Below are 13,369 nucleotides of genomic sequence, written 5' to 3' on the forward strand. Positions count from 1 at the left end.
AATCATCCAAATACATCAGCAATCACACGCTTGGCGCACAAGGAATTTATGCAGAATCACACTGGTAGAAAAAAAAAAGAGAGAGCAAAATTCAAATTCTGTCATGATTCTATAATAAAAGCCTCTGAGACAAGCTATTCCAAATATTTTTTACAGGAAATATTACTTGTCTATACTTAAATGTATAGAGAAAAATGGGCAGAAATATGTATTATTTACAGCTGGACCAAAATGTTTGATATATATGGAGTAAAACTTGGTGGTGTGCTGTTATAGGAAAATAACCAAAGACGGGTGCTGAGATGCAACCTAACGTGAAGTGGAGTTACTGTAAACACCCGAAGTTGATTATTTTCCTACAACAGCATGTCACATAGACAATGTTTTATTCTTCTTTTACCATTGCAATTTTCTGACAATTATAATTGTTAATATATTAAAGAATGACATGTTATACTTCTATCCATTTGTAGTTACATTCAATGTTGTGGAACAAAACAAGCATCTAATTTTCTGCTGTTTCTATGCATCTAACTTTTCTGCTACTGTTATATGGAAGTAATGCACACTGTGTGAGTGTGCCACGGAACAACGTGCACCAGAGTGCCGTGACCCCCCTTAAGTGAGTTCCTTTCATATAACAGCTATAGTTTGTTATTCCGCTTATGCCACAGCAATCTGCCAACAATTACAATGTTTAATTTATTAATGAACAACATTTTCACACATTTAAATGCTTTATTGTTAGATTGAATGTTATGGATTGTCCGAGAGACAATATCTGCGATCAACACTCACTATCACGTGTTAGAATGAGCACATTAATATAAACCTGTCATTCAAGTTAGATGGAATTACGGTCCGAGTTGCTATACACACTTCCTGGCCAATCAGATTCAAGAATTCAACCACACTGTGGCGTGAAGACAATTATTCAACGGCTTCTGAGCACTAATGTCTATTACTATATAGGAATAATGAATTCAATTTGATCTACGGATATATTCTTAACCTGTTATAAAAACTACTACGGCCTCAGTCTTGCCTCTAATGGTCTCTTTGCTGTTGTGCTTATAACAGGGTCATTAGGATTAGAGGCTCGCGGTGGCTTGTTCTTAAACAACTTCAACTGCGTACACAAATCAGGGAAACACATAGCTTCTGTCAGCTAGTGTTAATATAAAACTATAAACAGTGAGATATTATAGATTCACACAGCTACATGAAAGTGAGTATGACATACTAACACCCAATAAAGCACAAACAGTGTTCTAATGTTTTTAAAGTTCTAATGCTACACAGCATGTTTAACAGCAGTATTTAAATAAACAATGATTAAAAAAAAGAAGTTAAGGATCTCACCTCTGACTGAGCCTTCTCTTCAGGCTTGAGGAGAAAGAAAAGTGAAAAGCTGATTATTTACAGAGTTGAATATCTGCCCACTGGGCCTACTTAATGAAATCGTAGAATAACTCTTTATTATATGATCTCATCATGCAGGCTTAAAGGGAAATCAAATGTATTAAATTTCACCCTGGAGACATGTACAAACAAACAAGATTGCAGAAAACATCTCTTTTATTACATTAGGAGCAGTGATATTCTGTTACGTTTAACCCTATAAAACTGAACCCTATTCAGGGGTATATGAAACATATTGATTTATACAAATTTTCCATTTATCCTAAATAAAGTAGAGCAGGTAAGGTAATGTTTGGGGTACACATTCTGGTTCATTAGTTTTGCACTGTGGCTACAAGGCTATTGATAGAAGAATCTCAAACAAGCGTGCATGTGTGGTTTCTGAGACTATGACGCACTGTTTTGTATTGAAATATACACTGTGTGTGTATATATATATATATATATGTATATTTTAAGATTATAAATGCAGGTATACTTTTGTTTACACACAATAGTGCTTGCATGGACAAAGCAGTACAATAAGTGGACATAAATTACACGTTTGAGCTATTCATTTTTTTTATTTAAAGTTGCTCCGTGGACAAGTAGGCTCTGTAGGTCACCAGCATTTTTTTCTTCTTCTTTCGACAACAACCAGAGTTAGAGGCCAGAGTTAGAGGCCAGATCTATAGACCAGAGCTATTGACCAAAGCTATAGACCAAAGCTATTGACCAGAGCAATAGCCTAGAGCTACTGTATAGACAAGAGCTATAGACCAGAGCTATAGCCTAGAGCTATATACCAGAACTATAGACCATAGCTACAGACCAGAGCTATAGACCAGAGCTATTGAACAGAGCTATAGTCCAGAGATATAGCCTAGAGCTACATACCAGAACTATAGACCAGAGCTAAAGGCCAGAGCTACAGACCGGAGCTATTGAACAGAGCTATAGTCCAGAGCTATAGCCTAGAGCTACTGTATTGACCAGAGCTATAGACATTTAAAAAAACGGAGTGCTTATTTGGTATGTGTAAGGACTGAACTTCAAAGCTCATAGCCAAAATATTACTGAGTTTTTGCCAAGTATATAAACATGACCTGCTACCTCAGACACTTGTATACTGGCTATAGCAAAGTTAAATGGTAAATGGTCTGCACTTATGTAGCACTTTTATCCAAAGCGCTTTACACTGTGTCTCATTCACACATTCACACACCAATGGTAGCAGAGCTGACATGCATGGCGCTAACTTTCCATCTGGAGCAACTCGGGGTTCAGTGTCTTGCACTAGGACACTCTGGCATGTGGAGTCATGTGGGCCGGGAATCGAACCGCCAACCCTACGATTAGTGGACAACCCGCTCTACCACCTAAGCCACAGATGTGCCCTACACAATAATTTATATTTTTGTTTGTCTCTGTATTTATATACTTAACTTGTTAACTAGCTCACCATATGTATTCTATTATATTAGCTACCATTTTTAAGCCTAGCCAATTAGGTTTCCAGGCAACCAAAACACAGGACTTGGGAGCTTTCACTTCACCAAAACAGGTAAAAATTTGACAGTATGCTGGTTACATGATACTAATTGGTGGTCATACGCTTTCAATATATATTGTTACAAATATTTGTCTTGTAGCTGCTATGGAAAAAAAAGCACCATTTGGACACCAAACTCCTTTACACAAGTAGTCAGTTTTTTTTTTTTTTTTTAAATGAACGTTAGCTGAAGCTAGCTGTTTTTAAACTCAAAATCCAAACAAATATAACCCCATGTGTCACACCCACAGAACATTTCCCGTGTGACAAGTGATAGATCACTAAAGATATGTTCTGTTTCAGCTGTACAAAACACACTCATTATATACAACCACATCCATAATCATTTATCACTTATCATATATAACTTCTTCTTTTAAGAAGTTACAGGAGTGTCTGTCCTGAGCGTGACTCACCGTGGAGTAGACAGAAGACGTGTTGGACACCAGAGACAGAGAAGAACCATGCACTGAAAGGAAAAGAGAGCGAATGTAAATGATGTGCAAGATTCAAAACCAAATGATTAACATGATAACATTCATCTCATGACTAATTCAATAAGCATGAGTGAGCTTAAAGAGGATACCACATGCTGACGCGTGTCGACATACGTCAGTGCTTAGTCAGCTGCCGGTTGGAAAATGACAGAGGATTAAAATTCCATTTTACTAATGATCAAAAGAGTGTTGTGTATGGGGGGGTGGGGGGGTCTTTACATCACCATGAAAATGGATGTCATATGGCCCTTTAAAGGAAACTTCCCAATTAACCTGCTAAGCAGACCAAATGACATCATCGAATAACAGGGTTTATAAACCCTCTCTTCAGAGACGGCCACACAGATTAATAAGCCGATAAGAAAGCACACTTTCATTTTAATGAAAAGGAGAGAACAAAAGAGCTCATTGAGCATGGCAAGACACTGCTACAGGATTGTTCAGAGCCACAATACAGCTTTAAAGTTCACAAATGCTTGAATTTTTTAAGCCTGCCGTTTGTTTTGTTGAGAGTAACTAAACACGTGAGGATAAGGTTGTGGTCCTGGCAGCACTGTGAAATCAGCAAGCGAACTAAAACCTATGAGAAAATAGCGAACTGAAATCAGATCTGTTTATTATCATTCTGAGTGTAGGCCAAGTCGAGTCCTCCAATCATTAAAAATCAGTAGGAATTATTGTGAGAATGTAGTTCAGTGTGTAGTCGAGTTACAGGATTTGTTCTGCCGTTAAAGAAAATGGAACAGAGGTGAATAGTTGGAAAGGAGCTAATCCATCTGCATCTGCACAACGTAGCGAAACTTCAAACCCGCCATCAGCTCCTCGGTCAGAGAGGAGTGAATCACGCAACAGTGTCTGTTCTACAACTTCACTGCTAATATTAGCTGACAGAGTCGAGTCAGCAAACCTGACAGAATTAAAAAAATAATAAATAATAGATAATTCATAGATAATATTTTATAAATATTTCTAAACTTTATTGCTAATGCTACCAGACAGCTAAAGTGAAGTAACTAGAAAAGAATTGTAAGAGAATTTTTAAGTCATTATTACAAAACTTCATAATCTTCACTCTTAGGGCTAGCGAGCTGGCTAATGTGAAGATTTCTGAGAAGAACTTAAAGTCATATTTATAAATGTTTTATGTGCTTCACTGTAGCATGAGCTTACTATTACTGCCAGACAGCTACAGCTAATATGAGCTGAACTGACAGGATTTCTGACAGTACTTAAATCATATTCATAGATATCTCTGCCAATCCTGCTATCATGAGCTAACCTGACTAGATTTCTTCATAATCTTCACAGCTAGCATTAGCCAGCAAGTTAAAGTGAGGATTTGTAAGAGGAATTTAAAGTTATATTTGTAAATGTACATAACAGTTTGTAAATATTCCTAACAGGAGCTAACATAAGTTCACTGCTATTGCCAACTAGCTAGCTAACATGAGCAATTTTGACAGAATTTCTAAATTATTCATAAATGTCAGGAATCCTCAATAGCTAGCTAGCTAACATGACTTTACCTGGTATTATTATTATTATTATTATTTTTAGGTCATATTCATAAATATTTGTACTATTCAGTGTTAAAGCTAGCTAGGTAGCTAAAATGAGCCAAGCTGACAGAATTTCTGAGCGCATTTAAGTCATATCCATACATATTCATAGACGTCACTGCTAATCTTGCCAGATAGCTAACATGAGCTAACTTGAAAGGATTTCTGAGAGAATTTTTAAGTTATTATTAGAAGTCTGCATAGTAGCTAGATAACATGAGCTAATTTGACAAGATTTCTGAGAGGATTTTAAAAGTGATTCTGAAATATTCATAATCCTCTGTAGTTAGCTAGATAACATGACCTAATATGACATTAAATTGTTAGGTCACATTAGTAAATCTTTGTAATTTTCACTGATAAAGCTAGACCGGGTGCAGGGACAAAGCCTGTCTGAGTTGGCTGATCTATGGGCACAAACTGAATGCAAACAACCATTAATATCAGGTTAGTGCTGTGTGAGAAGAAATACTAGCATTGCATTTAATACAACATTAAACATTCAGTTTTTGTGTCAGCTATATGATGAGCCAATAAAAATAATCAAGCATCTTTAGTGGTCCTTGGGAATTCATCATTTTCTCTTGATATACAGTTATATCATCAGTTTGATTTGATTTGTCAAAAAGCATTGCCTCCATTTCATCATATCGGAGTTTATACAGTGGACTTTTAGCAAACATCAACACAACTACAAATAACCTGAGTTTTAGAGCACAGGTTATCTTGTTTAGCCATTCATTAATGTTCAAACCTTTGCTCCATTTAACACTAGTTATCAAATTTTCTTTTTAAATAAAAAAAAAAAATAGTGGAGATTGTGCTCCACTATTCATACTTTCACAGCTATGTCAGCAAATTATAAGTACAGATTATTCCTGTGAAAAAACGAATTCTACAGATTTAAAGCTTCATTTACAAATATCAGGGTAAAGGCAAATTTGTGGAGACGTATTAGAATAAATATGTATTGATGGAGATCAACAACTGCCCTTAGACATTTATTGTAAGTGAAATGACTATTACACTATTATAAGTGAAATTCTAATCACACACTACTGCAGATGTGGTAGATTAGGTCAAAACAGCTGGGAAATTCCTTTAGGGTTTGTATTTATATTAGCCAATACTTACCTGCTATATAAGAATATGTATTATTATTATTATTGTTATTATTATTATTATTATTATTATTATTATTATTATTACACTCAATAATTGCACAGTGACACTAGCTAGATTGCACTCTATTTTGTATACTAATATATGTAAATTAACCGAATGTATCATGAATGTGAATAGTCAAATTAATTTTTGACTACAGATAAAGAAATAACCTTAGAAATGAATTATGTAGATTAACGGCAGTGGTCTGACCTTCCTCCAGCACCTCACGGAAAGATCCAGAGCTGCTCATGGTGCGGTTTTTCTCCACCAGAGTGAGTGTGGCATTGCGTAGACGAGAGTCGCCGTGCTGTTCATGTGGCCCGTCATGATTTGTAGAGTTGCTAGGGGGCCGCGGGGTTGCCAAGTTTTTCTGTGCAGTCATGGTGGGACTGCCTGAAAGAGCAGGATGATCATAGAGGTCAGAGTTCAACTCTAAGGGATTCTTAGTCTTTGCTTTAAACATAGAACATTTCAAATGTCTTGAGTTGAAATGTCTGATGTAGAGTTAGTTTCAAAAGGTCCAACACCAATAATCTTATTACACTGAATATCACAAATGAACTTTATTTCACTCTCAAGCGAGATTTCATCATTCTTCATTAAATATAGACCAGAAACGTGTGTGCTTATTGACTGAATGCAGTGGTGAGAATTGTATGGGGTCAATACTAGGGGTTCAGTGATGACAACAATTCACTCTGTGTGTTAGGATATGATATGTATATACTGTACAGGTCATTATTAATAGATATTTCTGTTTAATTCATTATTATTAATTATTATTATTTATAATTCACACAAAGGTCTTCAACAATAAAAATGACATGGAATCTGTAAATATTTTACCTTTAATTTCTTTTACTTTAATATAGAACTGCATAAATAAGTACAAAGTGCATGGCTGTTTGACTGAAAACAGAATTCGTGTAGTGCACATTTTCCCCATCATTTGGTTTGCCACCAAAAAATAACAAGGACCATTTGATTAAAACCAAAAGGGTGATCTCTGACTTTTGCACAGTTCTGTAGTTCCTGCTAAATCCTTCAGTTTATCAAACAAAAATCTGGTCAAAAAAAAACAACAACAAGCTAAAAGCATTCTTGCAATTGATTTTGTTTTGCTTTGTGTTCCAGGCTTTCATTTACATTTTTTGCTCTAAAATGAGCTCGGTATCCAGCCAGAACAACTGCTCAACCCCATAAAGGCAACTCACGAGTTATACAAAGTTACAACAGAGAAAGTAAGGTAAGTTGAAGGTAAAGAAAGGCTTGTTAAATGTTTTTATTGCTTAAACTTTAGTTCACCTGGCAAGCTATAGAGAACAAAAATAAACTGCTCATTTAATTGCTTTCTCTACTTGAATATTAATCTGGTACAAGTCCTCTGTGAAGCATGATGAAAATGTTTGGTGGTATATAAAAAAAGTTGAATTAAATAGTAATATCGGTATTAGTATAAAAGTTCTCTAAATGTGTTTGTGGGTGTAAATTTGGTAAGTGTCGTGTATGTGTACCAATAGTGGTGAAGCTGAAGCGTGTTGCTGAAGGTGAGCTGAGAGTAGAGGCAGGTGAAAAAGGGGAGGAGCCTGGTGAGTCCTGAATTCCACCATTGGGATGACAGTTCAGCCAATCACGTGCATCTTCTGTGCCCCGCCCTTGCAGATGAGCATACCTAATGAAATTACACACTGATTGGACAGATAAAGTACAGAGAACTCTCTCTCTCTCACACACACGCACACACACATATTCAAATACACCGAAACAACAAATGCAAACGGTAGCTGCAGGACAGGGACACAATCGAGCCAGAACAATGTTACTCAACTTCCACAGCATGCACAAGCATGTGAGCAGACTTCTTGTTCTGATCCACAGCACTGTCTTGGTCATTTTCACTACAACACACATTTCTGTTTGCTTCATAAACAAGAAAGCCAGACATTCCGATCACACAAATTTTAGTATACACATAAAACGCAAGCAGCCTTAGGAGTGTGACCACACACAAACACTTTTACCTGTCCTGTCTCCGTGGCAAGGTGTTACGGCTGAATTTAGGGCTAACAGCAGGAGAAGAGATAGGGCTAACGGGTGAATGGGGTAAGGGTAGACACAACAAGGAAGAAAAGAACATCAAATAAAGAACAAGATGGAGGAAGATCAAAAAATACAGAAAAGAGGATTAAAGATCATAAACTGATATAAGCTGTTTTTTCATTTCACCAACACCTGAAAGGATCATTACTGTGGAATATGCAGAATCATGTTCCGCGACACTACATGTACTGTACAGCCAAGACCAAACAAAGACAGATTAAAGAGGTTTACACGAAAAACGAAGAGATAATATGTCATAGGGGTCCATTACACGACTTATGAGGAACAAAAATACACAGTGTGCACAGTGCAAATAACCATGAGGGTTAAGACATTTAAGAACAGCATTCCTGTCTTTCAGGTACCACTACACAAAGGTGTACCCTGTCCATCAGTGGAAAGGAACCACCACAGGACCACCGCTAAGCAGATATTATGTGTGTGGTGGACCATTCTCAGCACAGCAGTGCGACTGATATGGGAAGTGTGTGGTGCTGGTATGAGGAGATCAGATTTTAATCAACTCAATGTCACTGCTGGGTTGAGAAAAAGACCACCAACCCAAAATGTCCAGCCGATAATAGTGCTATGGTCAGAACCTGACACCTTGTATTAGGGATGTAACTAATTATACATACTTAATTCAGAATGAACAGATGATTTGTTCTAAACAGATACAAATATAGATACGAATACGAGGAGGCACACTACTGTTTTTTGCCAGAAAGGTTCACAAAGGTATTTGGTTAAGATTAGACGTGTTCAATGGGACTGGGATCCTACAGAATGAAACAAAACAGATGTGGTAGCAGGAGATTTTTTTTACTTTCGAGCAAGCGGTCATGCCAAGCATTTACAGCTTTCATTCCTTCTTCCTTAGTAACTGCCTGGCCAGGGTCACGGTGGTTTAAATTAGGCTACTAGTTTGTTTACATTTTGGGAAACAGAACCAAGATTGTGTTACAAGATTATTACAGATGGTAATGGTAAATGGTCTGCACTTATATAGCGCTTTTTTAACCTTAGCGGTTCCAAAGCACTTTACACTTGTACTCATTCACCCATTCACACACACACACACACACACACACACACACACACACACTCACTCACACACCAATGGTAGCAGAGCTGCCATGCAAGGCGCTAGATTGCCATCGGGAGCAACTTGGGGTTCAGTGTCTTGCCCAAGGACACTTCGGTATGTGGAGTCATGGAGGGTCGGGAATCGAACCGCCAACCCTACGATTAGTGGACAACCCGCTCTACCACCTGAGCCACAGCTGCCCACTTCTTGTTTGTACAGGAAGGTACAAACAAAAATAATAACTGCAGAAACAGGATTAAAAAAAAAAAAAAAAAACCACACACACACACACACACACAGTCCTAAGTACATCTCTAGTTTTGTACCTGAGGTTGAGGAAAAGATACATATATGGATATTTGGAGGAGTAAACAGATAAAGATACAGATAGTGCCACTGTGTTACAGCCCTACACTATACACTGTACATTATTCTGTACATTATATAGTGCCACTGTGTTACATCCTTATACTGTACATTATTCTGTGCTTGTCCAGTATTCTTGATGGATGTGGTAGATGGGGGCTGATTGTTTGGTTGTTATCTATCTATGGAATCCTATATCAAATCTATGGATCCTAAGTCTCACCTGTCTGATTGACCAGTCCGGATGGTGCCAGTGCGTTCAAGGCACGTTGAAAGCATCTCCTCTTTGCCCAGAGACACCTTCACGCTGTCATTGCTTGTTGAGTTCTGCATAATCGGTAGATTTTCCCCATGTAGGAGACCACGTGTGCTTCCGCTACTGACTGGTGGTGCCTCGAGAGCGCAAGTCTGGATGGAAGTTGTGTGTGGGTTGGAGATTATGGTGGAGTTCTTCATATTCTCAGAGGTGGTGACAGGGGTCGGCTTGGTGCCTGGTTTACTCCCAAAGAGTCTTGTGATTAACAAGTAGATAAGGAAGAAAGGGGAGATACTGAGATATGACAGCTAACTGAGCCACTAAGTATTCAAATTAAGCATCACCAGAACTTAATTTGTTAAAGGTATAATACAGCTATATTTTAGGGAACACACACTGTCCAGAGGTCTCTCTGGCTCTTTATATGCAGGCTGCACATGACTGTACACAAGGCCATTTCCTTTCAAAGTAAAACATGAGATAAGAAAGACAACATGGCTAGATAAGTTAAAAAGCGACCCCTTTTTCTCATTACTTCATGAGTTGCCTGGTCGATAACATAAGCTTATCTTAGGTCTGGTTCACCGCTGATACACAAAGTAATCAGTCCAAGCCCAAGCAAATACTGGACTCCAAATCTCAGCTTCTATCATAACCCCTTTCCACTGCTGACTAAACACATGCCAACCTAAACAGTCAAAAAATCTAAACGAGTCAAAGGATTTTGAAAGTTCTCTATAGGTGCTTTCACACCTACTAGTCTGGAATCCAAATCTGAGCAAAATTTGCTACTTTTGGTTCGTTTGCTAAAGAACTACACCAAAGACGAAAACACACCAAGGTTCGATTCAAATTGACTAACACTGCATATGTGAAAGCACCTTAGAGATTTCCACCCTACTGGTTCATATGATTTGGTCAGTGCTTTTTATGGCCTTTGAATATTACGGTTGGTGGTATGATCAGTCTTTCATTCAAACTGATAGTAAATGTCTAGTAGGGTAAAGTAGTGGTGAATACTGACTTAAGTGGAAGACAGTGAACTCAGGATGCTTTTCAAGCCTTTGGACCAAAGCAACTTATTAAAGGTGATGTGAAATAGCTAAAGATTAAATCTAGGACCCTAAGGGCTTCATTCAGTTTTGTCATAGAACCCTACAACAGAGGGTTTTCCCTTCAGAGAGTGTTCCAAATATAATCTGTTTAGGAAGCTGGGAACCCTAACTATCCAATGAAACCTTGAGCAATCTGATTTTCTAAGAATGTAGAAGCCCCAGGATTGTACAGTTTATGTGCCACTGTTTACACCTTATAAACTCATCAAGTGATAGCAGTTGAATCAAGAGAAATTTTTTAAATTTTTGCCTTTGTCTTCAGAATTGGAGTTTGCCATTCATTATGTAACTGCAGATGTGCAACATAATTAGTGCCAATTAATTTAGTGATAACCTGTGCTTAAGAACCATTGACATTTTAAGTTTTTGGAATTGCTAGTTTAATATGAGAAGCATATTTGTGAGGAAAAGACTCACCTGCGCAAAGTAGGAGATGACATATCCGAGCTCTTCCCTCCTGCCTGTCTACCTGGTAGGCACTGAGCACCACCAGTGGCTTTATTTAGTAGTCCCAAAGCTAGGCTGTCCGTGTCCGAGAACACTCCCTTCTCCCGGTCTGTCTGGTTGGCACTGGCTCTGGCCAGGCTGCGGCTCTTTGGGTTGGGTAGCGTGGCTGTGCCTTTGCTAATGGGGCTAGCATCTATGGAGCGACTGGTACCACGGGTGGTGCCCATGCTGCTGTTGGAACGACTAGGCCGAGGCAGACTCCGGTACTGGAGGGTGGTTCGAGTACTCGGTGGAAGGTACCCGTCATCGACACTAGTTTGCTTGCCCACTAGACGCGATGAGCCAAAGCCAATCGACTTAGGGATCTTCCCCATAGTGGCAGAGCCAGTTGTAATGACTGCACCACTGGCAGTTACTGTTGCTCCACTGGAGGTTTTCTTGAAGCCGAATGTGTTGGTGGGTGTGTGGGAGCCGGAGCTTGAGGGCAGTTTCTTGCTTTCATATGTAGGTATCTGTGGTGAGAAACGAGTTTTCTCTGACACTTTGGCATCGTCTGTTTTGCCTGCAAGGAGATAAACATCACAGGCTATGAGCTGTGTTTCCCCATTAACAGATCATGGTAGCACGAACAGAGTTGGAATATGCCTGGACCTATGGGCTTCACACTTCACTGATGGTGACAAATCTATCGTATGCACGCTGCAACTGCCACACGTTAAACAGTGTAAGTGTCATATCGTCAGATCAGATGGGTATCGATGTGGGCAGCTCTTGTCTGCTAGGTAATACCTCACATGAAGGCTTGTATTTTTACTCCTAGCATGTAATTTAATAACAAAAAACAGACTTGACACTGTGAGACTACTTGTCTTAAAGAAAAAAAGCATATCAAGCTTAATCCTTTGCTCACTGTTACTGCACATTAAATATCTTTAAAATTATTTCTTATCTACTCCCATAAATTGAATGTTTTACAAATGCTTGAGACAGCTCAAAATGATTTATTTCATAATTATTTTAGCTTCTTGCTACTATTTTGCTTTTACCCCAAGCATCTATGTCATCTGCTAGCCATTGTTTTATGTTTTGTTGAACATACCATTACTGTGGATTTTCAGTGGGCTGCAGTTCGTTGGAGTCGGAGTCTTAGTCCTTGGACAGGTGATACCCAGTTGGGCGCTCATGCCTCGCCTCCAAGAACCTGTTTGAGATATGGTATGCGGTTTGCGCCCGGTCAAACTGCGCTCTGATTCGTCTGAGAAATCAGATGGATTGCACCACTTTGAGCTGGACTCCATCTGAACGCCTGGGTCCGAGCAGCCGTCTGGGCGCCTGAGGTCGTCGTTCCAGGTGGAACTGCATCCAATGGCAGAACGCTTCTCTGCGTCTGTCTGGAGCTGATCAGGAATAAAAATCCATGAGAATTTCCAAAGATCATTTTCCTTAGCCAAACTACTATAGAACAACAGCTTAAAGATATCTGCTGGAAGTGATTTATTCTATCAGCACATTAGAAATGAGTCACGAGAGCAGTGTTTTTAGCCGGATATTAGCAGTAACGGGTAATTTGTGTCTTGCATCAACACGATCAAATGCCATTGCAGGTTTAGATGATGTGGTGCAAAGCGAAGCGGGAGCTCCCAGACCCCTTACATGGCTTGTCAAATAAACAGTGCCACTATATCTCAGCACTTCTTCAGACCTGGCCAAGATTACATCATCCTGCCTCAGAGCAGGTCATTGTTCAACTGCTACTGAAAATACTCATAAAACATCATTGCCAGGGAAAGAATTTTAATGGCCTCCAGTTGTTATCAGGCCA

The 13,369-nt window shown here is 38.8% G+C and overlaps 1 protein-coding gene across 1 annotated transcript in view; it reads right to left on the minus strand.

The window, feature by feature from the left end:
* Window positions 1–13,369, minus strand: part of nav2b (neuron navigator 2b) — a 110,106-nt gene that overhangs the window by 18,572 nt on the left and 78,165 nt on the right. The window contains exons 14-20 of the mRNA XM_053631322.1: window positions 12,647–12,944; window positions 11,518–12,109; window positions 9,953–10,240; window positions 7,691–7,848; window positions 6,387–6,569; window positions 3,370–3,422; window positions 1,363–1,386 (exon numbers count right to left, since the gene is read on the minus strand). Coding sequence (XP_053487297.1) covers window positions 1,363–1,386; window positions 3,370–3,422; window positions 6,387–6,569; window positions 7,691–7,848; window positions 9,953–10,240; window positions 11,518–12,109; window positions 12,647–12,944 — 1,596 coding nt within the window. The remainder of the gene's footprint in view (window positions 1–1,362; window positions 1,387–3,369; window positions 3,423–6,386; window positions 6,570–7,690; window positions 7,849–9,952; window positions 10,241–11,517; window positions 12,110–12,646; window positions 12,945–13,369) is intronic.

Source organism: Ictalurus furcatus, chromosome 8 (genome assembly GCF_023375685.1).
Source record: "Ictalurus furcatus strain D&B chromosome 8, Billie_1.0, whole genome shotgun sequence".
NCBI lineage: Eukaryota > Metazoa > Chordata > Actinopteri > Siluriformes > Ictaluridae > Ictalurus > Ictalurus furcatus.